Below are 27,200 nucleotides of genomic sequence, written 5' to 3' on the forward strand. Positions count from 1 at the left end.
ATGCAGATTTTGCTGCTGAAGTCAATGGGGTGACTCACACAGGGGAATAAGGCAGTGAAAATCTGGCCCTAGCTGACTTCAGAAACACATTATACTTATGGATTGAAATAATTATAATTTTACAGTGGCATTGTAGCTTTAAAAGTGTCATGTAAAACTGCAAAAAACTGAATTATTATGTGACTTGCTTAAGTTTAAAGCAAAATATTATTTCATTATTTAAAGAAAGGGGTTTGAACTTTAGTTGAAGTTTAAAAAAGTTCTTTAAAGCAGAGTTACTCAGTGGAACCCCACAAGCAGTTTGGACCTGGTCATTTGAAAGTTGCTGCCCTTACACTGCCTTTCTCCTATATATAATAGCATAAGTTGTATTTACCTTAAGAATTTTTTAAAAGGAAGCTTTTTATCAGTAATGTCAGTTTTCATACAGCTCACATGTACAGCTGAAACATCTCCACTTCTCAGAGGTTAAGCTATTCCATTCTGCATAAAATATTTTGCAGCTCATTATTAGAATAGTCTCCTCAAATTGATTAATGCCATTTACTGAGAAAGAGCAAGATGTTTGTGCTTTTGTTGAGTCCTAGCTGAAAATCCTAATGACTGGGTTATTAAATATTCCACAAGTGGGATTAATTTGTCTTTGATTTTTTTTTCCTGCCAGCTATAGTTTAAGTATTCATTTCAGCAAATAAGAATGGAAAATCCCTATGTGTGGAATTTTACAGAAGTGGGGATGATAATTGTTAGTGCTCTGTTTCTCCAGTTAGGACTAGTAAATGAAATCCATTGTGGAGGATTAGCTGTGATAATGTTGGTGACTGTGATGGACAGAAGTACTAAACTGTTAATAGCAGTATGTTTCAGCTTGTTTTTTCACTAATGAGAAAAGCCTGACCTTTCTGGGAAGTGCACTTCTATACTACAAAGGAGGAGGTTTTTTGTAATGTTGATGTGTTTGAGAGAAACCAATTTTAACTATCTAACCTGGAAAGTCACTTGCTATCTTTGATTTTTTACTTACGTGCCTCAAAGCATTAGGCTTTGGGGACAATAGGGAAATGCAGTCTATGCTGTAGACTAATTGTATTCTTTCCAATCCCTTTTATAGCATTATTTTGTTGTCAAATACTTCTGACTGTTGTTCTTGCAATGCTGATCCTGGTACTTTTGATAAAACTTAATATATCTAAATCCATAGTCTTAGATTTACAGATTCAATACAGAGAGAATTTGCTTGTGTTTGAGCAGATACAAGCAGGAATCTGCAAATAAAACAGATGTGTTCGGGCTTCCATCCCTACTAAATGTGTTCTCTGGCACTGTAATTTCATGCTTTTGAGAATGTGATATATGTTACTTCACCTTTTCACAGAGCAAAGTCCCATCAGGACATTGTGCTTTTACACAACAGTAATGCTTTTGCTCCTTAGGAAGGAAGTTAGCTAATCAGAGTGGTTCAAACAAACAGGCACTTTAGAGGCTAACCTATTTGTCATATTTTCATTGCAAACACTGCAGAGATAGAGGTAAAAATGTGGCATGGAATAATTTCTATTGCCAGGAATATTCCAGTTTTCAAAAAACAAGCAAAAATTATTAAAGAAAGCATCTTTGGTAATCATTCACAAATAGAGACATTGGAAGGTGTGCACTTGGCTTTATTAACTTTCATTATCAGTACATAGAGGTGTGTGCCAACACCTCCAGGCCGAAACATTCTCTTTCAGTACTCACATGCTGAGTGCATGGGCAAGTCACCTTTATATCTTTCCAGAGTTCAAACTGAGGTCTACTTCATGTTCAGTCTTATTGTGTTTCCTGGGAAACAGAAACAGTGTAGAATAATAGTGTTTTCCTAAACAGTTGATAATATCATGATTAATGGCAAAGTACATTGTATACCCATGATGTTGTTTTTCCTTGGCTCTGTATAAGCATCACTCAAGGGATGTTTATAAATTTCAAATATCAAATAATAGCTGTTTCTGTTGAAAGTCAGAAGAAATGTAGGAAATCTTTTTCACTAAGCACACACAGAATGCTATTTTGACTTCTCTTCCAAAATATGCCATCAGTCCTTCCTGTGTGATTGGCAAATGCTGCCTTACCTATATTCTCTGTATGATCCTCTCTTATGTTTCCAAAAGGAATATGAAGGGCAACAATATATAAGAAGTAAATTGTACGTTCCTGCTTTATGCAGACAAACAAGCACAAGTGGAGGGATTTTGAACATTTTTTAAAAAATTTATTTACCAGAGTAATTAAAAAGGATGCAGTGCTTTGAGTATTAAAAGACCCCTTTTCAGAGAATTTGTGATCATACTTAAAAAGCTTGTATCATTTTAGAAGAGATTAAACATTGGCTGGTTTTTCACACTGCTAAAACTGTGAAACAACAGTAGAAAGAGGGATGTGTCTCCCCCATAAACTGAATGTTCAGTAAGTTCTATCTATACAAGGAAAAAAAGTTTGCTTGTGTTATGCATTTGTTCGGGATTGGTAAAAATGTAGAAAATAACAGTGAAAATCAGAGTTTTAAATCCATGAAATAGAGATTGACAGCAATGGAATAGCAAAGTTTGTCAGATAAGCATAGTTTGTGATTGTTTTAGATGGAGGAGTTCCTGCGACTATGGTTTTTCTTGTGTTGTGTATTGATTAGAATCTGCCTGCTCAAAGGGGTTCACCCATGTAAATGGCTGTTAGAGCACAACAGCTTCTCTGTCCAATATGTGGTACCCTTGAATAACCATTCTGCAGAGTAAGATGAGCTTATTTTCTCCAGAAAATATTTCTAGGTTAACAGCAGGGCTCTCTGGAAAAAATTTAATTAATCATTTTCTCACAGAAATGTTGTTCTCAAAATTTCAGTCAAAGTTTCCAGTGGGTAAAACTAAAATGTTTCATTTTATTGATCCAGATCAGCCATTGGAAATCTAGAGATGGCAAGTTATACAGAAAGTATCTCTATGGCAAGATCTCTGTTTATCTACTGCTCTTAGATCATGTACTGAAAAATCATGAACGCTGTAGATTTTTGTACTTTTCTGAAGATACTGAAATAAAAATAAATATTCAGCATCCTTGTTCTACAGAGCTGTAGAAAGCCAACCTCAGCAAGGGGAACCCATCACAATCAGACACTAATGACACCACCACTCTGGTCACCAAGACCTGTCGCTTTTCTGCCCTGGCTCTGATATTCTTACCTTAAAATGCATCTGATAATGTGTGACCAGTTCCTTCTGCTGCCCCTATTTAATCAATCAATCAATCAATCAATCAATCAATCAATCCCTACTCTATTGTACTCAAAATCAAAACAAGGGACATTAATACCTTTTCCTTGTTATTGCTGTCTCAGCATAGACTTTTTGCAGCAATGTCCAGTTTCACCCACCTGAGTGATTCAAATAATATAATGAAACTAAGCTTGGCAGATGAAAACTATGGAAGGGGCTTGACATGTTCTGATTGTGATGGTAGGAAAACAGAAGTGAAAACACCACTAGAAAATAGTATGCTAATTTTTATAGGCTGATGTTTCAAATGGTATCAGTAAAGCTGTAAATTGTAAACTTCTGGCAGAGTGTGTAACATTGCAGTAAAAGATTTTTTTTTTCCCACAGAACCAGATTTAGTGTTTAGTAACAAATAGTATGAATGTAGCACAGTGAACTTTTAAAACATCAAGGACAGTGTTGATAAAGTGACCCGCAAAGGTGACAACATTCAGTTCTGGCCTTGTTAGACCTTTGAAGTTAGTTTATTTAATTTGGGGCAAGTTTATATACATGAAAGAGAATTGTATATTTTGGCTGTGGAATTTAGATTGCTGTTTAGCCACCACTCATAATTCTGGCATTACTTACTAATCTTTGAGGCCTTAGGTCAGTAGAGATCTGTAATACAGCTGCATGGCTCAAGCATGACAGCTTCTCTGTTCTTCTTTCAAGTGACAGAATGCTTTAAAAATAAGCACAGTTACAGCATGTAATACTTATGTGTCATTTTTTTCACAGCCCATTGCAAAGTGCTTAAAAATACTTGAAATCTCTGTGTTGCAGATGGAGAAAGTGAGAGTCAGAGAAGCATCCATTGTCTTCTGTGAGTCCTTATACTAGGACAGAGCAGAATGATGATTCAAACCTAGATCCCTTCAGCCCCAGTCCAGTGCTCTGTTTATTCTGTGTGAAAATAATCACTATATAAGCATATTCATAGTAAAAATTATATAGTTTTGTCTACCAATTCTATAATCCCATTTTGTCTTCGAGAAACTAGCCAAAGTTAAGATCTATTCTACATTCGAAGTTGCTTTTCCTCCACATTGAGGAGGCATTTCTGCCTTAAAATTTAAGAACTACCCATTGACAACAGCTTGAATTCTCTGTTAAATTTTCCATTAAAAAGTAGCTTCACTGTCTGAGAGTATCTTGCTGGAATTCAAGTCTGTGAAGGGTTATCCAGGGTTGTTATTTGTCAATCAGTATTCTAGTCTGCTCTAAAATTGTTACATATTCATTGTTAGGTTAAGATGTTAATAATTAAGCGAAGTTTCTTAAATAATAGTAGCCACTTTGAAATTTAATACAGGTAAATGTAAATATAGTTATTTTATGTTTCTCAAAATAGTTCACTTGAAAGTGTTTAAAATTTTGCCTGTCTGCAGAACCCTCTCTCATTTTCTCGTGTATATTCCTAGATTTTTCCACAGTAGATAGGATGCTAAATTCTTACCAGAGGACAGACACTTTGTAATTTTCCATGTGCTACTAAGAAGTTTATCTGACTTTTGGAATTACTCACTTATACAGTTCTGTCTCATAATATTACTGATTGACTAGGTTAAGTAAAGAGTTCTTAAACTGTTGATGATGGCTTTCTATAAATTAACAATATCATTAACTCCCACTCAAGCAATGAATTATTTTCCTGAAAAATTTCTCCCTTGAGAAAAAAAGTTGAAGCCATAAAGTCAGAGAGATTCTTCCTATAGTAGCTCTTGCAGTGCTGTGGCTACATATTAGTGTCTCATTTTGTTTCCTTATATGTTTATATAATTTATAGAGGACTGAAGTAAGTAATTGAGTATTTTAGGGAGCTATAAACTATTATACTGGAGCCAGAAGCTTTAACCTTTTTTTCTTCAGAAAAGAAGACTTCCTTCTTGTTAGCAGCTGGAACAGAAGCAGGAAAGATTGGTGCCAGTGGTTCCATTGGTAGTTTTCCCATTAGCTGGAGGAGGGAAAATGGGGCAAAAGGAGTAGGAGGAAATAATTTTTAAGGAATATTATTTTGTGTTCACAAGCAGAATTTTGCAAAGTCTCTTGTTTTTCTCTTATGTATGCTGGAATGAAAAACCTTCCACAAAATACAAACTACTCCAGTAAATTTATGTATTTCAAGAACTAACCTTTTTTTTTTCATAGTTTCAACTTCAGTAATGGACACTAGAGGTAGTTCATAAGCCATAGTGTCCTGTCTACAGACAAGTATGAAATTATGAAAATTGTTTTCGGATTACCCCGAAAAACATTTCTCCCTATGGAATCCTCATAAAATCCTTTGGAAACTGTGATTATTTAGCTAATACTGGGTACAGGAGTAGCTCTTTCACATTTCCTTTCTTAAAAAAAAACCTAAATAAAAAAAGAGAACAATAGCAGTTTAGTAGTGTGAGGGCAGAAATGAAATAGTTTGTGTTGAACATATACTATTTAATACTTATTTACAAGTCACACAGAGAGGTCAAAACTGAATAGACTGTGCTCAAACAACTCCTTTCCTCAGTGAGTGGTGACTATTTCTTACCTGCAGTAGAAAACATAGTCATGGGGAAAATAGCGATAAGGAATCCACTGTTTCTACTGGCTGGTCTAAATGCTCCAGACTTATGGGCTATGTTTTGAAAATGTATAAGAAAAATAGGCATTTGAAGACATAGTGCATTTATAAGCGAACCATACTTTCATGCAAATCTTTTCTGGAATTTCAGAAACTTCACTCACCAATGCATCTGTAGGTGTGATGAACTCTTGTTTGTCACTGACACTATTTGCAGCTGTCATTTTGCTTCCTAATTTGATACCTGTACTCATGAATACTACTGCAAGAATAGTTTTCTGCACTTGGTTTTTTTTTTCCTTTTTAAAGCAATATTCATTTCATTTTCCTCACTGTGAGAAATGGAAGATGGTGCAGTAGAAGACACATCTTTCTGTCTTACATAGGATACTATACCATAATATACCATTCTATATCACACCACACTGCAATATATCATACCATGCCATACTTAGAGCTTCACTTTGGATATGTGAGTTTATACCAATCCCCTATAAATTCTATTCTTCTCCCTCTTTTTGTATGGCTAAATATAGTGTCTGTTGCTGACAGCTAAAATATTCTTTTGTACTCAGAGCGCCACTGGCAGACTTAGTGCCTGCTTCTTTGGAATGTGCTGTCTCCCAGCATTTAGTTATCTTGTCAGCTCCACCTTCTACTTGCAAATGATACCAAAGTTCTTTGTAATTTTATTTTGTAACTTTTTCTTTCCTTAAGTTTCAAACAAAATTATATTAAAATTCAGAAGAAAAGAAAAGGAATGTTCTTATTAAGAACATGTAACATATTTGTATGCTGACATGTTTTCATGACAGATTTATTACTGTGTCTCAAAACTGACAAACCCGTCTCCAGCTGTGAATTAATTCTCTATAGTGACACAAATAATGTGAAAAACATTTAAATGTACTTCCTGGATAAAGCTAATAATATTGCTTCTATACTGAAGGTTTCAAATACATTTCCTGGCACAGTTGTCCAATTACCTGGCCAAAATATTTTAAGAAAAGTGGAGAACATTTTAATTCGGCTGATAACTGGTAGTTCATTCTCACATAAAGCACTAAAGATTCTCAAATAAAAATAACTTAAAGGTCTACATACAAAGACTGGCACATCTCTGGTGACATTGGTGCCAAGTGCAGACTCACTGCTTCAGACAGCATGCCAGTGTTTTTCTTGACTGTCTTTCAACATTATTTTCCAGAGTAGGAAAATATATTGGGAAATAAACCTTAACTTATCACACTAATAATAATTGATTAATATTTTTTGAGGGAAAGAAGATCTGTTACGTTTTTTAACTAAGCTGCAATATGGTTTTGAACCTTCTGTCACATTGCAAACAAGCTTTTTCTCTTAAAGGATAGTCAGTTTAAGAATAAACTCTTTTCTAAGTTATTTAAACATGAAAAATAACTGTCCCAACTCTAAAATATTAACTTGTTACATACACTGGTACTGCTTCTGAATATTGCCATGTTTTTCAGGGCTAGATAATCTTTTCTATGTGGTTCCTCAAAATGTTACTGATTTTCTATGTCATTTGAAGTTGCTCCTGGTTTATTTCTTTGTAGACCCTTCCTGTATTTACGTATCGTGGTTTTATATTTCCACGTATCTTGCTTCCATTCCTAAGATAATTTTAATAGAATAGTTTCATTGTTAGGCTGGCTATCATGAAGACAAGAAATCAATGACTTTAAGTCAGGGACAATGGTGGGAAAAGGGAGAGAAAAGGGGAACCCAAGGAATCCTGATTTTCAATTAGCTTCCCTGTGACTCATGCCTCAAGAGTCTGGCTTAATTCCTTTGTTAGGGTCAGTTCAGGACTAGATGAAAGAGGTTTTAGAAAACTAAAAGGTATGGAAACCTGCTTCATTGTGATAAAACTTTGGAATGGGCTGCCCAGGGAGGCTGTGGAGTCACCAGTCCCTGGAGGTGTTTAAGAAAAGACTGGACGTAGCACTTTACTGCCATGATCTAGTTGATGTGTTGGTCAGTAAGAGGGTGGACTCAATGATCTCTGAGGTCTTTTCCAACCTGATTGATTCTGTGATCCTGTTATGATAAATGTAGTAGTCACAAAAGTACAGTAAATTATAGGAATTGCTGCATTTCTTAGGAAATGCTATAAAGCAGTCTTCCTTCACATTTGTTTATTTATACAGTGACAAACTCAATGGAACACATATGATGATGGGGGATTTCCAGTTAGCTGACCTTCGCTTTCACACAAACAGATGTGTCCACTGAGAGGCAGTCTTAACCCACACACCAATCCCAGTGCTCAGGAGACTGACATTTCTTAAATTTCATTCATGTGGTATTTTTATACCTATGCCTTGTGGATTTTCTTTACGAGTAATTTACCAAAGCAGAAAATGAAAGGGAGTTCTATATTTTATTCTCTAAAACATTTTGAATTGATGCTTTATCTTGAGATGTCACATCAATATGTATAATATGCTATGGATACCGGCACAGTATTAAATTTGAGACTGCGGAAGAGACAAACTTAACAGAATTTTGGCCTCATTTTTTCTGTACAGATACTTATTTTTGTAACCTTAGAGCTTTACATTTGCACTGAAGACTCAAAAATGCAATAAAACATAGGAAAAAAATCCCTTTTTAAAGTTATATTAATTTATAGTTTGCAATAACAAATGGTTGAAATTACTAATCATGCAGAGTGAAAAGTAGAACTTATGCTTTTTGATTACATTCACATCACTTCCAAATAGGATTCTGAGTTTGGTGGCTGGCTGTGTGCAAGTCAGACAAAGAGAGGAAAATCTGCAGTGAGGAATCAGGGTCTGGATGGAAAGGTTCGGCCTGGCATAGGCTGTACACCTGGTCCTTTAATCCAGTTGCCTGATTTTGTGTTTTCATGCTGTATGCTTACATCCCATCAAGTAAAAAGCAGAGATATACATGTTCAGAGTGATATGCAAAATTATATTGTTTTATGTAGTAATATTGCTGTACCCGCACTTTGCTCACAGCACAATTTCTAGGATAAGATATCTTTCATTACATCAGTGTTACTGTTGGAGAAACTAGGTAAATTTTCCAATTTGCCGATGTTTTGTGATAAAGAACTGAAGAAGTAACTGGTGTTCCTCAGCTTCTGGATTTCTTTACTAATTAGGTGCTTTTCACAAATCTGCCACCTCACCAAATGATCAGTTTTGTCAGTTGCCAGTGACCCAAATGAGACATCATGCCAGTTTGCAATTACTGGGAACTTTTAGAAGATCCCTATTTTATTTTTTTAACTAACACTTTTTCCTGAACTCTGTAATGCACCGTCCCACTTAGCAGATTTGGGGAAGGTAGTTTGACTTACTCTGGGCAGTGTGCAGGAGAAACAGCAAAATTTTCAGGAGGTTCCATAACAAATTTTTACTTGCAAACTTCAGGCAGAATAAAGTACTTAGCAAATTTTACAACAACATCCAGACAAAATAAGGCACTTCACAAAGCTTCAACTTACCCAGACACAACAAGGCACTTAACCAGGCATTCACTGAAATTTTTTAGTCTGGCTTACAATACATTTTAAGAAGAAGGTAGGAGAAGAGAGAGAGAAAGAGAAAGAAAAGGGAGAGAGAAAGCTAAGTGGTCACCATCGGTGGATCCAGCGTGGTCTCTGCTGTTTTTACATCCAGGGTAGTGGAGTGTGCCAGCTCAACACACGTGTTGCCGTCCTTTTATCTGCTCTGGTCCCCCAGGGTCCTCCCCCAGGCACATACCTGTACTTCAGTGTTTTCAGTGGTTGATCCACCATCTTAGACCTGACCAGAGACTGACTGAGGCTCAAGGGGGCGGAGGTGAAGCGGTGGCCGTCCCACCTATACAGAGCTCACCCTTTTCCCTCCCAGCTTCCCACCTGGTTGTTTTGAGGCAGTGAACCCTTCCTCTGGTCTCCTACAAACTTCTATCCGGGTGGCTGTGCAATGTGGAAAATGAAACATATGAACCTAATCTTATCCAGTGACATTTTATTCGTCAGGCCTTGGAGATCAAGGATATGCCTGTGAAGTCCTTTCCTGGCAGAGATAAATATACACTTCTTCTGCTTCAGGCTGGACTCAGGCCAGCTCTACTTAGCTGCAGTTGGAGCTGCTTTGTGTTCAAACTAATGTGGGATTCAGCCTCTCAACAATACTTATTTTCCCAAGTATTTCTCAAATGTTAGTCAAGCTATGTGAGTTTTGATTGGGAGCTAGCTCATATTTAGCTGAGTTAAAGCATAAGGCGGGTGAAGTCACATCTGTGTGGACCATATAGAACATACTAAAACTGATCTTACACAACATGGGCAATGGCTGTGCATGGCACAAAGTCTGTCTGCACTGTGCCAAAGGGCCTGGTGCCATGCATTTGGACTATTTACAGACACAGCCTCTGGAGATGGGTGGCAGAACTGGGGGAGGTGCAGGGAGGAGAGTGTAGGAATGTTCTTCCACAGATGAGGTTCACTGAGGAGCTAAGGAAATTGTTTTCTTTGAAATGACAAAGTTCAGGTTTTCTATGGTGTCAAGAAGCAAGTGGCATGTAATCAACACAAGTTTGGAGTTCAGAAGATATTTCAGTGATAGTAATTGACAGCATGAACATATTAAGAAGAAACAGAAAACTGAAACGTGGTGATGAGGTCATTTCAGTTAATAAATTATTGTGCCTAAGCTACTTCATGCACATTTGACCTTCAAGTGTTGATTAATGTAACACATGGGAGGGGTCTGAGGAGAGCGTTTGCTATTATTAGTGTAGTCGAGTATAGGACATGTTTGAAGCACTTGGTCACAATAAAAACATCCCTGTTTCTGTAGGAACAAGCCAAATGTTGAGACAAAATACAGGAATTATCTCTAAAAGAAGACTGGTTTGAGATATGTGACTGTTTAAGACAACATTCTCTGTATTTGCCTGGTGTTGCAATTAAAGATAAGAAGGAAAATACCATATTCCTAGAAAGAAAAAGTTGCAGAAAAAGTGATATCGTTCATGTCTTGAAAGTAAATGTGATTAATTGCTTTAGAACTATTAGTTAAGCAGAGAGGATGTTTGCTTTCTTATATCTACTCCCATACACAAAGCTGTTCTGCTCCACTTGTTTTCATTGCATTTGTGATTTAAGTATACACTCTCCAAAGCTAGTTTTCAGAAATCTGTTTTGTGTCTTATTTTCTTTTCCAGCAGAATTACCATGCACGCGTAAGAAATATTCATCATTTTGGGCCTGCTCAATGTAAACAACTTTTAAGTTTTACAGCAACAGAACTGCAGAAGGGCTGCAGTCCTCGCAGGGAAGGAATGTAAACTGGGCTAGTCAGCTATCAGCTCACAAATAGCTATTTTTAAAGAGCTTAGATCTGTAGTTGTTTGACTCTGTCATATCAAGAGGAAATTGCTGTCTGTGCTTTGAGTGGCAGGAGCATACTCAGTATTTAATATTATTTCAGAAAAAATTATTAAGCCATGTATATTTGTTGCTTTCACTGTGAATTCTCTGTGTGAGTTACAATTTGAAGGGAATTCTCCAGTGAAGTCATAAAAGATTTTCTATTCTTGTGGCTTGCTGTCTTGCTCAGCTAGTGGTACATAGAGTGGTCTGAATATCTGGATATCTGGATAGTTTTGCTGTCATTAAATCATTGGTCATTTTATAGGACAAGGTTTCCTTTCTTTTGTAGAAGATACAGTGGAGGACATTGTATTTGAGCCTGAAAACTCCTTAGTATCTTATTTAACTGTGAAATACTTACTTTTCCTAAAGCAATTTTTTTGCAAGGAGGTTTGTTTGGGAATGAATTTTAAATGTTTCCAGTTTCTTTTTCTGGTTTTAATTTGACTCAATGAAATAGAAGATGGTTCGGAATTGCTGCCCTATTAGGAATGGGGTTTGTTTTTCTTACAAGTTAGTGTCAGTGGTTTACATAATTAGAATTATTAAATGCAGTCTCAGCAGATTAAATATGAATGGTGGGTTCGTCGTGCTTCACTACTAAGCTTTAAAGAATTTAGAAATAACTGACATCACGACTCAAATGAGATGAGCTGATAGAAAGAGGGGAGAGAAATCACTCCGTGTTAATCCTTTATAGAAAATAAACAAACAAGAATTGGGGACCAAGAGGAATGGAAGGCCCAATATGCAGATCAGACCCAGCTGTCAGGGGAGTTGATCGTCTCCCAGGGGTTCAGGACACTACTGGAAATCTCCCCAATCTAGTAAGGCCCTCTGGTTACTACCTGCTGTTGATTGTTCAAACTGGCAGCAACAAAATAACAAAGAAAAGTTTAAAGGCAACAGAAAGAGACTTTAGGCCCTGGGACAATTGTTAGAGGGATCAGGAGCTCAGGTAGTGCTTTTCTTAATCCTTCCAGTAACAAGGAATAATAATATTGATAAGAATAGGCAGATCCATCAGGTCAATGTGTGGCTCCAAGGGTGGTGTAGTCAGAAAAATTTTGTGGTATTTGACTATAGGATGATCTACTCAACAGCTGGTCTACTGACTCCTGATGGGATGCACCTGTCTCTGAGGGGGAAAAGAGGGTTTTTTTATTACAGGACCTGGTTCAGCTTGTTGAGACAGCTTCAAACTAGTTTGAAAGGGAGAAGGGGAAAATACCAGATTTGATGGTGATGAACAATGTGTGCCGGATCCCTCAATCTGCTTCATGAGGTGTTGGCTACAAAATACCACACCTGAAATATTTCTACACCAATGCACACAGCTTAAGGAACAAACGAGAAAAACTTGAAGCTTTGGCCCAGTTCCAGAGATTTAGTATCACTGGCATTAGTGAAACCTATTAGGATGAATGTGGAGTCTGGAGTGCCCTGTTGGATTGTTATAGGCTCTTCAGGAGGGATAGGCAGGGAAGAAGATGCTGGGGGATGGCTTCTTAAGTAATGGAAGGGCTAAAATATGTGTAGCTCACAGTTGGCAGTGGCACAGTTGAGAGCCTCTGGACAAAAATCAAGGGACAAACAAATATTGTGGATGTCATCATAGGAATCTAGTATAGACCTCCTGGTCAGGACAATGATGCCAACAAATTATTCTTTGGGGAACTAAGAGACTTTTCCAAGTCCTTATGGCAGACTTCAACTTGCCAGAAATGAACTGGGATCACCACACAGCTGGTACAACCCAGGCCAGAAGATTCCTAACAAACCTGGATAACAACTTTACAGAATAGGTCCTAAGGGAGCAACTTGGAAAGATGCACACCTTTATCTGCTGCTTGGAAATAAGATGAAAAAAGAAGGTGTATGCCCAGCTGAAGGACAGCCAAGTGACACGAGAAGGATACAGAGGTGCTGTTTGCCACTGTAGGGAGAAAGTTCGTGTAGCCATGGCTCAGCTGAAGTTGAAGGTGGCCAGAAGAATGGGGGACGATAAAAAAAGTTTTTTCAAATATATTAATGTCAGTAGGCAGTATAGAAGTACCACTGGCCCCTTACAGGATAAGAATGATCACCTCACAAACAGGGGCAGAGACAGGGCAGAGGTGCTCAATGCTTTCTTTGCCTCTATCTTCAGCGTGGATTACAAACCATGGGGGTCTCAGTGCCCTGAGCCAGAAGACAATGGCTGTGAGATTGATCTACTCCCAGTCAACCCTGAATTTGCACAGAATCTGCTACTCTGGCTGGATTCCAAAATATATATGGGGCCTGACGGGATTCATCCAAGAATCCTCAAAGAGCTGGTTGATGTCATCACAGAAGCTCTCTCAATTATTTAGGAGTGGTCTCGGGAATCTGAATAAGTCCCAGCTGACTGGAAGGTGGTGAACATTGTCCCTATTTCCCAGAAAGACAAGAAGGAAGCTCCCAGAAATTACAGGCATGTCAGTCTCATTTCTGTGCCCAGTAAAATCATGGAAAATATTATTCTGGGAGGTCTTGAAAAACACCTGGAGGACAACACTGTCATCTGTCACAGCCAGCAAGGCTTCGTGAGGGGCAAGTCCTGCTTGTCGAACCTGATTTCCTTCTATGAGAAGGTAACCCACCTTGGTGACCAGGGAAAGCCAGTAAATGTAACATTTTTGGATTACAGCAAAGCTTTTGATACTGTCTCTGACAGTATACTGCTGGACAAAATGTCCAGCACACAGCTGGATAACTGTGTACACAATGGATGATCAGCTGGCTCACAAGTTGGTCACAAAGGATTGTAGTCAATGGGGTGACATCAGGCAGGTGCCTTGTCACTAGTAGGGTTCTGCAGGTCTAAATCCTCAGCCCAGTGCTCTTAAACGTCTTCACTAACCACTTGGACACAGAACTGGAATACTAAGTAAGTTTACTGATGACAGTGAGTTGGGAGGAGCTGTTGACTCCCTCATGGGCAGGGGAGGCCCTGCAGAGAGACTTCAGCAAATTAGAGAGTTGGGCAATCACCGACCATATGAACCTTAGCAAGGCCAAGTGCTGGATTCTGTAGCTGGGACAGGACAAACCTGCATGTATGGACCAACTGGAGAGTGATAGCCTGGAGATCAGTACTGTGAAAAGGGACCTGGTTCAGGGCCCATTGAAAATGAGTCAGCAGTGCCCTGGCAGCGAGGAGGGCCAACTGTGTCCTGGGGGGCATCAGGCACAGCATCACCAGCTGGTCGAGAGAGGGGATTGTCCCGCTGTGCTCTGCACTGGGGTGACCTCACCTTGGGTATTGTGTGCAGTTTTGGGCACCATAATATAAGAAAGGTTTGAAGCTATTAGACAGTATCCAAAGGAAATCAGCAAAAATGGTGAAGGGTCTGGATGGGAAGTTATATGAGGAGCAGCTGAGGTCACTTAGTGTGTTCAGCCTTAAGAACAGGAAACTAAGGAAAGGTCTCATTGCAGTGTTCAACATCCTCATGAGAGAAAGTGAAGGGACAGGTACTGATCTCTTTTCTGTGGTCACCAGCGACAGAGCTGAAGGAAGTGACATGCAGCTGAGTCAGTGGAGGTTTCCTGTAGATATCAGGAAAATGTTGCTCACTCAAAGGGTGGGTGGGCACTGAAACAGGCTGCCCAGGGAAGTGGTCACAGCGCCAAGCCTATCTGAGTTCAAGATGCATTTGGACGATGCTCTCAGGCACATGGTGTGACTTTTGAGTGCCTTACACAGGGCTGCGAGTTGGACTGGATGATCCTTCCACCTCAGTATATCTATTTCTATGATCTTATAATTAGTATTCATCTTATCCCCACTTCCCTTCAGTGGTGATATTCCTTCTTGTTGCCACAATTTAGTGGAATCTGTGTCAAGGCCAAATATGCCTCTTTTTGAATAAAAAATAAGCAATATTTTAAAAAACAGGAATAAGTTTCAATTTATCACAGAATGGCTTTGTTTCAGGAAGGTATTTTACTAAAAAAGTTGACATTTGGGCTCAAATCCTTCTGGATGCTAACACAAATCTGGTTTCCCTAAAGGTTGCCTTGACTACCCCATGAAGACTCTCTCAGGTGTCGTGTCTGACCGCTGCAGTCAGGTGTCATCCATAATGACAGCCTCCCTACTGAATGCCCAGCACCTTACAAAAGAGTCTCAAAGATTCTTACAGCCGATGTGAATAATGCTTTCTCTCTAGGTTGTCTGATTTGTCCGGCAGTGGGATTGACACTGTAGGGCTGCACAAACCCATTTTTACCTGTTCTGAGGATGAATCCTTGCAATATAAAGGCTATAAAATTTTGAAATGACTTCTGACAGAACGGTACTCTAGAGTCCAAATTTTCATCTTAAAATACAATTCTACAACTTGAGGGTGTAAAAATAAAGGCAAATCACAATTTCATCTTTACTGTGAGATAATAGATTTTTTTTTTCCTCATTCAGGTAAGAGCTTGACAATTCTCGGGTAGCTGTAAGCTCCTTGTTCAGACCAGTATGAGTCTTTGAGGAATTCATGCCAAAGCTGTAGGTTCTGGCTCTTTTCCCAGGTGCCTTTTTCCCTAAGGTATTTCCAGAATCAATCCAGATATGTTAGTTTGTCCCACACATGTTTGCAGTCTGAGTACAGAAAGGCTTTAAGCAAGTAGATTTTAAATGCACTTTTTGGTCTGAATGCTGAAGTTTTCTATTCTGTGTGCTCCTTGCTAGATTTAGGTTAAACTCTAAACTGGATTCTAGTAGTTCTCTAAGTTCTCCTGTTCATTTCTTACAGCTACTGTAAGCCCTTTTCTTAATCACTCACTTCTATCCAGAAAATCACCTACTACTTTACTCTCGGATCCTTTGTTGTGTGGTCTGTCCCACATTTGCCCAGCTGACTCGAATGCAGTGGAAATTAATTTGCCACTCTTAAATTTAGCATGAGACTTCTTGCCTTAAGTCATCACCTCTGCATTAAGCTCAGTGGCAGCAGCACAAAGAAATGAAGTGTTTCAACTGAGGAGAGGATTTTGGTTGGAATGTATGTATCATCTTCAGAGGAAAGTGGTGGATGTATTATCAACCTGTTCCAACTTAATATGCGGTTTTTGATGAATGGCAGTCAGCCCTCTGCCTCTGTTCTCTCCCTATCTACACCAGAATGTTGGTTGTCCTGCTCTGGGAATAACTTTGGATGTCTTATGAAACTACAAGTTGTTTCTTGTCCTTCTGTCTTACCCTGACATAAGCTCAGTTGGCTAGAGCATGGTGCTGATTACACCAAGGTTGTGGATTTGATCCCCCTATGAGCCATTCACTTCAGAATTTCTCTGCAGTTCATTTTCACATGTTAGCAGAACCACAGGGCAGAAATTTTAGATAAATAAGTTTCTGTGTTTGAGTTTAAAAAACCAACTCATTCTGTAGCTCTGAACAAAGTCTGTGGCAGCAGGACTCAACTTCTGAGTTTTATAAATATTTGAACCAGACTCTGGAACTTATTTTTAAAACACTTTTTATGTACTAAAAGTTTTACTTAATGTCTAATCTATGGTATTGCTTTAGGGTAGTTACAGTTCTAGGATCCTTATCTTTTTTGCATATTTAATGCATTTTTTATTGTTTTTAATCAAAGTTATTGCTCAGAGCACTAGTGAGCTAGTTCCTTTCCCCACTTGTTTACAGATAAGGTGTGTGTGTGTAAAGAACAGAAAACTGTGACTGTTTATTATTTATCTACATAATGTCTAAGATGTTATTTAATGTTATTTAATAATCTGTATTGGCTGGCATGATTGCAATGATTTTATTATACATATCTGAAAACTCCTGTCTATACTGCTTGTTACAGCCCATGCAGTTTACAAATTCACACTGATTGCTGTGGGTTAAAAACTCAATCTTTCCAGTAGTGCAACAAAATCCAGAGGATTTTTTCTTTGATTTTGTTAGGAATGGAAACCTACTACTGCTCTGTAATTATTAAGTCTTTTGCACAGACAAAGTGGCAGGTAAAGCTATTGTGAAAGTATCACAAAAAATGATACTGATCATTGAACTCAGAGAATCACAGAATCAATTATGTTGGAAAAGAACTCTGGGATCATTGAGTCCAAACTTTTACTGAATACCACCACATCAAAAAGACCATAGCACTAAGTGCCATGTCCAGTCTTTTCTTAAACACCTGCAGGAACCATGACTCCACCACCTCCCTGGGCAGCCCATTCCAATGTTTAATCACCCTTTCTGTGGAGAAATTATTCCTAATGTCCAACCTGAGCCTCCCCTGGCACAGCTTGAGGCTGTGTCCTCTCAACCTCTTTCTAGCTGCCTGGGAGAAGAGGCTGAGCCTCACTTGGCTGCAGTCTCCTTTCGGGAGCTGTGGAGTGATAAGGTCTCACCTGGGCCTCCTGCTCTCAAGGCTAAACAACCTCAGCTCTCTCAGCCACTCCTCATAGGACTTACCCTCTAATTCATCATTCTCTGGGCTGTATTTTAACATTTTGAGGGAATCTGGATCAAATATTGGCACAAATATTTAAGTAAGCAAACATTTCTTTAATGTCATAGGTTACAACTAATAGTAGAACTGGGGAACTAACCTGTTAGCCCTTGCTGAAGAATGCTTGATTTGTGTTAAGTATATTTCTGTTGGTGTTTTAAAAGCTTCTGGCAAAATATCAACATAGTTGAAGCAAATAATTCATAAACAAAAAAGTGTCTCTAAAATACACAATGCATGAAAATTCTAGAGTAAGACTTTGAAGCTACTCTTAATAAGGTACCTATTTTTTATATGAATGCTCACTGAGTTACGTGAAGGCAGAAATAAAGCTAAACCCACAATGTATGGGGTTTTTTCTGGTGTCAGGTATAAAGCACTCCTCTCTCAAACTATTTACTGATCAGGAAGTCATTTTGTGTTCAAAAAAATTCTCAAAGGAACTGCTTATTTTAGCAGTCTTAGTACATATTATGAAATGAAAAGTTAGTTATGAAACTTTTCATTTCACCCAGTTAAAGACCATGTTTTGAACCTTGTAACTTATATAACATTTTGCTCTGTGCTCTGAAACATGTTGTGTGTTGCATTGTTACTTTTTCCAAGAAGAGTGACTTAGAATTTTTGCTAGTGTCTATGAATCTCCCCAATTTTTTGTACATACTTTGTTGTTTTTTTCTGTCCTGTCATTTCATACCAGAACACAAAACACAAGAACACTTAGCTCACATCAGTGCTGTCCTGTCCTACCAAGCAGTAACAAAAAGCATAATTCATATGCACTATTATTAAGCAGTGTCCCTGTGTTCAAAGAGGACCCTTTTTTACCCATACAAAGTAAATTCAAAGCACAAAAGAGCACTTCAGTGAGGATATGAGAGTTTTAATGTGTTTGTGCATTGTTCACTGTGTTATTGTTCATTGCAATTAAGTCCAACAAGGGGAACAGCACTTTAAAATATACCTTTGATACTATTCTATTGAGATTGGGTAGGTATAATCATAAATAGCATGTAGTTAGGCTGTTTTCTTTTCTTTTTCAATAGAAATACATATAAAACCAAGGTGTGCTCCAGAGGCAGATAATCTCTTCTTATATCGGACAAGGAAATAAATTCTGCTTTATCAAAGTAATAAAATGAATAAATGAGGGGGAAAATGTTTAATGTGAAAAGAAATGAAATTACTATTGTTAGAATCCATTTCTGTAAGACATATATAAAGGTATTTCTGACTAGTAGAAGACAAAGTCTAAACTTTGTGATTTCATACTGTGTAACATCAATTTACAAAAATGTGGCATAAGTATACTGCCATATTCCTCATTGGCACACTGCAAAGTATTCCAGAGGAGTTGATCAGCTGCTCTGCAGGTTTCTCCCTGTGGGGAGGATCTTTTTTTCGGCTACCGATGGCAGTGCTTTGTGCTGAAATGAGAAAGTGAAACTATTGTGAGCAGATGTGTCAGGCCCTAGCCCTGTGCTCTCTTCTGGGGCTAAATGTTTGTTGTTCATCTGCTAGATGTTTTTGTATCTTCTAGGGTTAGCCCTCTCCACAGCTCTTTCCCTAGAGCATTGCAAGGTGTCGTCTTTATTTTTTTTTTCCACCTGATCACAACATGCTGCTTTTTCAGCACTTCTTGCAAATAGGAAAGATTATTGCTCTAGGATCAGAATAGTACTCGATGATCTTTGTGGGTCCCTTTCAACTCAGCATATTCTGTGATTTTGTGATTTATTCGCCCCCTGTGGAAACATTTTTCACTTCTTAAAGCTATAAATTATGCTTTACTGCTTTATTATTTTATTTTTACTGTTCATTTTACTTACTACTTAGGGGTTTTAACATTTGCAGTATCCATGCTTGAAGTTCCTGTTTTCTAGAATTTTTGAATGAGTCATCTAGCTAATATTGCATCAGATACACTTAGGTCTTTGTAATTTTTTTTTTCAGTATTTACTATATTCAGGCTGGAAAATTGGGACAAAACGTTAAGACAGAGTGGTTTAAGTTGGCTAGAACATGGTAAAACAGTTTCTTATGGATTTCAACAGAAAAACTTTCTTGTCCTCCACATTGGGTGTTGCACATTCTCTGAAAATGCACATATTATGGGATATGGTTTGCCATAAAATGGAAGGAAAAAAAAGTCCTATTTAAGTTTTTTCTATTTTTTGTTTTCTTTTTTGGTTTTTTTTGAAAGAAATTTCTTTCATCACAGGGCCTTGAATTCATCAGTTTCATTTCACTTCCCCTGAAAGGCTCTGAACAGTTGTCACATTGACAACTGTAATACAGTACGTTTCAAATTTTTCAGTCAGCCTCACTGTCTGCATGCCCAGCCCATAAGTCTGCAGGGTGCCATGAGTATCTTGTCGAGACAGAGTCAAAAGCCTTACTAAAGTCCACTGGACAATATCTGCTACTCTCCAGTCATCTGCAAGGCCAGTTATTTTATCACAGAAGTTTATCAAGTTGGTCAAGCATGACTTTCCCTCAGTTAAACCATGCTGGCTACTCTCTGTGATTTTCTCATCCTTAATGTGCCTTCAAATGGCCTCCACAATGTACTGCTCTGTCACTTTCCCATGGATGGAGGTGAGGCTGACCAGCCTGGAGTTGTCTGGGTCCTCCTCCTTGCCCTCCTTGAAGAAGCAGGTGGCATTTGCTTTCCTCCAGCGTTACCCTTCTCCTAGTCACCATGATTAGTCAAAGATACCACAAGTTGTCTTGCAATGACATCAGCTAGCTCACTCAGCACTCGTGGGTGCATACTCTAAGGTGCCATGGTCCGGTTCACTAAAGCATTCCTAGACCTGATCCTCTTCCACCAAGAGTATGTCTTCCTCCAGTCTTACCTCCTGGTCTCTGGACCTGGAATTCCTGAAGGCTGATCTTGTTACAAAAGTCTAGAATGAAGAAGATATATAGTATTTCCATGTTTTGTTGCAATGATTTGTTTCCATCTGCTGTAGCCTCATTTTAATGTCCAACATATGCTATCACAGTTAAATTAACAAAAATATCAGCCTGCTACTTGAGTGACTTAAGTGACTTATTATACCTTGGTTAGATCGTTTAGGGTCAAGACTGATCACCTTGACGAGTACCAGGAAGAAGCATTATATTATCATCTCGGCATTTGTCAGAACACTCTATTCCCTTCTCCAACATTAAAAAAAATAAAGTCTTCTTGTGGATTTTTTTGGTGTTATAATCCAGTTCTCATTTGTCTCTTCTGCCCAGAATGCAAGATAATAGTTCTGTGAACATTTTGCATTTTACCTTTTTTATATTTTTAGACTTTTTTCTTTTTAATGTAAAACACTGTAATGCCACAAATTACAGTGAATTTTTAGATGAGGGATTACTCCAGCCATACTGCAGTTTTATTTCTTCAAGAAAATTGTGTTTCCATCAAAGGTATGCTTTTTTAGCAAACATTTGGACTCTTTTCATTGTTTTCATTAGAAAACTGTTAATATAGTGAGATACTTCTCACTTTTACTATCCATAAAATTATTTTTCATGAAACACACCAAAGTGCTAGAAGTGGTAATTTCTTTGATTATAAATGCAAAATGTTTTCAAGCCAACATTCAGTCCTGAAGGTGTTAAAAACATATTTCCAGGACTCGATTACACTGTGTGTTGGTTTAAAAGGTAAACCTGAAGGAGAAATGAACCCAACGGAAAACAAAAGAGATTATAAGTCAGAGTTACAATCTAATAAAAGTATTACAATAAATACAATGATACAAAAATGAGAATTTGGTTTTAACCCACAAAACCGAGCAGTATAACCCAGTCCCCTGGGGCACAAACAAAATGGTGTTCGTCAGCCCCTGTGCTGAGACACCCCTGTGGTTCTCCTGAGTCCAGAGTAAAAGGAAAGGATAAAACCTGTTGGTGAGGATGATGGTCACAGTCTGGTCAAGAGTGGTGGTTGTAGTCCCGTCAAGATTCTGGTCCTGTTCTGGATCTGATGAGTGGTATCAGAAGTCCCCAAACCCAAAGATTATATACCCTCAGGTTCAGGTGGGAATACCCAGTTCCTCCCCCCAGGGCAGGGAGTTCCACAATGGGTGATCTAACTCTGTGAGTCATGTGATGGCCCATTAGCAGACATGACCCTTCAGGCTGGAGATGAACGTGCTAATGCCTCCTTGGAGCGGAGTTACCTCACCTAAGTCACTGGTGTGACTATAGAAACATTCCTGTGCCTCACAGAGTTCACTAGCATCCAGCTTTGTAGGCTGAGGGGTCAGATGTTCCCTGAGCAACTGCTGCAAATGGTCCATTGTTAACAGTTCATCAGAAATGAGATAGAGGGTGTAGAAAACACAGTTTTGGTTACACCTACACAGTAATAAGCTTGTCCTGGCTACCCCTAACTAGGACAGTCTGCTTCTGTGTGTTCATCCCGTTTGTCTCTATCTCCCTCACCTTCTGCCCTTGACATACCTACAAGCCTTTACAAAACAAAAGGTGATAAAGCCTCTCCACCCAGATGTATGCTGTGTTTTGCTTGTTGTCAGTAGAAACATTTGCTCAAGTTTTAGAAGGATTTCTGCTGGTAGTGTTTGAGATCGCTGGTGCTACTGAGTTGTATACACAAACATTTCTTGTGTTTATCCATCATGGAAGGTAGCATTTCCAAACCTATTTCAGTTATGTTTAACCCACTCCAGACAGTGGGATTTGTTTTAGGAGCATCAGAATTTGGCAAATAGCAGTCCATATTAAGCTGTGTGTTGACATCTTAATAGCTGAATGGTTATGTAGTGTAGCAGTCTTGACCTTGGCAAAATTACAAGTATTTACCTTGCCAACAGCAGCCCCTCTTTTCCCAGAGTTGGAAGGAAAGGAAAAAAATACAAAACTACAATTTACAATAAGGCATTTTCATATACTGAAAAGAAGAAATAAAATGAAACAGAGCAATATCCACTCACACAAGAGTAAGGTGAACAGAAAAGCATCTGCTTCCCTACCAGAGCAGCAATGAGGGCCCCAGCTTCCTGGCGTGCAGAACGGCAGTCCCTGGGGGTGGTGACCATGACAGAAAGAGAAACCACCTCCTCCCTCTTTCTTTTATATCTAGTTTGGTGTTACACTGGATGTCATTGGTTAGTTAAAGTCAGCTGACAGCTCATGTCCAAAGTCAGCTGACAGCCTGTATCCCTTCCTACATCTACCAAGACAGAAACATAGGGCCTACTATGAGAAACTAAAGCCTGTTCTAACTAAACCTACACATGTGGCCGTGGTTAGATGCCAGTTCCCAACAGAAGACTGATAAATACCATATATATATCTCACTAAAAGTGAGGTTTTTTCCTTTAGATATTGAAATGCATCTCATAATTGTTTCTAGTCCACTTGTTGCCCAGCTGCTCATTGTTACTTTTCCATTTCATGGTAAGGTAACATTTTTTCTGCCTTTATAAGGGCACTTTTATAATAAAGAAACTGTGTAAGGTTTGCCCACTACCATGCAAGTATTTTGTTGTAAATACCGTGTCCATTTCTATGCCAAATCACTTAATTTACTTTAATTTCTTTACCCACCCCATCTTTTGATAGTATATATATAAAACGAGTCTGTATGGCCCATGAATTTCTGTTACTAACAAGTCAATGGGCTCTTGGTCAAAATAGTATATTTTGTCAAAGAAAGAAAAAAATACCAGTTCAGTGGTAATCAGTTCACATAATGTTCTTTATGTGAACAATTCTTTCATGAATTTTGCTTGTAAAGCTATTCTGTAAATAAGTTTCAGAAGACAGAGCTAAAGGATTCTGAGTTGTGTGTTAATTTTAAATGCTATATTGAAATTGTCCACATTCATTGCAGTCAGAGTTGAAATACCTTTGTTCCTTAGGCAATGAATGCATTGGCTGCTTATCCAGATAACATATAGTCCTTTGATATTTGGCTTGTCTTTGGAAAAAAATTCTATCTGGGTTGTGAGAGTGAAATCTTAGGATGGTGTTAGACAAGGAAGTAAATATTTCCTCTTTTTTGTCCAATATTGCTATCTTATGGGATGGGCTGTTATATTGCTACATGTCTGACAACTTGAAAACAGTAAATGCCTCTTGAGTTTGTGTCTTTATTTGATAAAATATGGGGATTTACTCAAATCAGAAGATAATGTCTTTTTTACTTTTATGAAGGAAAATCTTCACCCCAAATTATAAAACCAGTGTCTAATGTTGCATGGGAACAATATTAAACAATAAATATTAAGTCCCTCTGTTGTCTCGTCATACACAGGAGAAACCACTGCCTGAGCATTCTCACACCACTCTGGGAGTCACATTTGCACCACTCAGGACTGTCCCTGCTGGGACTGGGGGGGTCCCTTCACAGCAGGTGGCTCCAGATGGCCTATGGGCGCCCCTATTCATTCCTTGCTCACACACACACACTCCCTCTCAGACGTGCTTCCTCATTCTTCGGGCATGAACCTTGGTTTCTAATAACAGAGTTTCAGGCATCAGGTTTATAAAAATAAATAGTTTAATAGAGTGGGACAGCACTTGCTCACAGGCAGAGCATGGGAAACTAAAAATCCCTAGACTTAGTATAAACATTACCTACAACAACCAGAACATCAGTGCGGTATCAGTGTTCTTCTCATACCAAAGCCAGAATGCAGCACTGTACCGGCTACTAGGAAAATTACTAGGAAACATTACTCCATTCCAGCCAAAAGCATATCTAGGTGTAAGATCACAGCTCAGGGCCTAAGGCTTTGGCAAATCCGGCTGTTCATGCTGAGCAAGTAAAGCAAAGCAAGCAACATACTGAATCACGCAGTAATATAACTCTGTGTTACTCATTCTACCTAAAACACTTACTTATCACAGAATATTCTAAATTAGAAGGGACCCACAGAGATGATTGAGTCTAACTCTTAAGTGAACACTGAAGTGAATACAGGGATTGAACCCACAGCCTTGGCACTATCAACACTGTGCTCTAACCAACTAAGCTAATCTCAGGGCATACTAAATAATTAATCTTTCTCAACAAACAGATTTTCTGGAAGAAGTTTGAAGTTGGCTCTGTGGTTCACAGTATTTAAGTGTAACTTCTTTTGTATAAATGTTAAATGTCCAAGACATCTTTCATGAGTCTCTGAAAACAGTAACTGAGTGTATATCTTACTTTCAAATTGAAGATTTTTTTGCCCCTCATTGTTATTATTAATTTTTATTTCATTCCAATATGCATGTATTCATTTTTTCCCCCTGCAGATTTCATTTCTGGCCTCTGCTTACCTGAGCCAGCATATCTCAGAAGAAAGCTGCTCTGCCCTTGCATCTGTTACCCATTACCTTTATCTCTGCCAGTTCAGCTGGATGCTTATTCAGGTTGGTCTCAGTCTTTTTCACCACTTACCCAAATCATCTGTAAAAGTAACTCATAGTTAGACTGTCTTTTTATTATATTTTGGTATATATATGTATCTGCAATTCAGTGCTACAGAAAGAGCAAAACCTTGGATGGCTTTTATTAAATCTAGAGTGTCACAGCTCCAAGGATATATATCTGAACAGTAGGAATACTGTTTCCACTAATATCCATCACAACTGTATAAAAATGTCCACATCTCACTTCATCCTGTAAGAAGCTACATTCTCAGAACACTGAAGAACTATTTTTCTTAGCATTAATACTTCTTCTAAACATTTCTCATTTGGTCTTTTGAAGCAGTCTCCTTACAAGTGAAACGCGAATGTAAACTACACTAATTTTTTGAGTCAGTAGCATTTTAGTCATTAGACTTGTATAACATGAGAAACACACCTGTATGAGTTTAAATTAAAATAAGGAGTATATGTATCTATAAATATTGCCAGAATTTTTATGGAATCATAGAATCATTTAGGTTGGAAAAGCCCTCTTAAGATCAAGTCTGGTGGTCAACTCACTACTGCCAAGTCCACAACTAAACCATCTCCACTCCTTTTCTCCAGGCTGAACACCCCCAGCTCCCTCAACCACTTCTCAGTGGATCCAGACTTGTGCTCCAGACCGTTCACCAGCTCTGTTGCTCTTTTGATATATGATAGTAAATGGTGGAAAAAACAGTTAAACTAATGTGGAACACCATGAACAATCAAATTTGTTAAGAAAAATTACCAGTTTTAAGTTAGTCAAAATAACAAGCTCTGGGGTTATTGAAAAAAAATATATTGTTATGTCTTTGTTTAGAAATGTATGTTTAACATGAGTACATCAGTTATACCATTTATTTGTCTGTTATTTTAATAGGATTTGTCCACAGCACATTTATTATAGCATACAGCTTTATATATATGCAGCTCCATAGATTACCGTACAAATCCTCCAATATGCAGGCTGTCATACTAAACCAAGAATTGCAAATTAGGTTGTGTCTAAATGCACCTTTCTCTCCCAGTAACATTCATATGATTTGTGTTTCCTGGAATTATGTCAGGGTCACGTTCATTGAGAACCCTACCAACTTCTTTAGCAGCTCCACTGTGCTTGTGGGCTTCAGCAAGCTGCAAGTAGATAGTCTCAATACAGACATTTGTCTGCTTGGCTTTGGCTAATGGTGTTATCAAAGGTTAGCTAGTCTAAATTATTTTGTGATTTGTAAATTACATTCTTCACAGTTGCTCATTCACTTTATTCCTAAATTGCTTCAGATCTCTTAAATGCTTGCTATTTTGGACAAAGTAATGTTCTAAAATGCCAGTTTACTGGGATACCTGAAGCTTCGGCCACTCGGTGTTTGGTAACATTTCAACATCCTTTCCTACATGTTTTTCATTATGTCAAGTTGCAAAAATCACTTATAAGCAAAAAAATTGTATGGCTGGTAGCAGTTAGTTGGTTTCGTGTGTTATTTTTTTGAAGTAGACTTTGGCCAAATCCTAAGAACTTGCACGTCCATCACATTTAGTGGAGCCTCAGGTTTGTGTTAGACATGAAGACTTATCATGGAAATCTGACAGGACAAAGGTGCTTAAGAGAGAATGCATCAGTGCCTGCTGAGCGGCTGGGAGTAAAACTCAGAATGAGGAGGAGTCCTGTTTTTTGTAGATGCAGGTCTTCAGCTGTGAATAATTGCTGAACTTTGACATACCCAAGAGGAAAAGAGACCATCTGAAATACAGATCAACTCAGCCCTCAGCTACTGTTGTCTTGACTGGGAATAGGTCCTGAATTTATATTTCTCATTACTTGCTTTCTCTCCCTCCCTCTCCTCATGTAGGGGACTGGAGAGGAGAATTGGAGGTATAAAAGGTAAAGATCACAGATTGAGATAAGAATAACTTACTGGAAACAGCAATGAGATCAGGAAACAGCCAGTAACAGCAACAGTACTAATGACACGGACAAGAAAGAGGTGAACAATTCACATGGAAACAACAATACGTGACCACTCCTCCACCACACTATG

The 27,200-nt window shown here is 38.3% G+C and overlaps 1 protein-coding gene across 1 annotated transcript in view; it reads left to right on the forward strand.

The window, feature by feature from the left end:
- ADGRV1 (adhesion G protein-coupled receptor V1) overlaps window positions 1-27,200 on the forward strand; it is a 273,128-nt gene that overhangs the window by 159,024 nt on the left and 86,904 nt on the right. The window contains exon 85 of the mRNA XM_071580491.1: window positions 25,021-25,137. Coding sequence (XP_071436592.1) covers window positions 25,021-25,137 — 117 coding nt within the window. The remainder of the gene's footprint in view (window positions 1-25,020; window positions 25,138-27,200) is intronic.

This window comes from Pithys albifrons, chromosome Z, assembly GCF_047495875.1.
Source record: "Pithys albifrons albifrons isolate INPA30051 chromosome Z, PitAlb_v1, whole genome shotgun sequence".
Taxonomy (NCBI): Eukaryota; Metazoa; Chordata; class Aves; order Passeriformes; family Thamnophilidae; genus Pithys; species Pithys albifrons.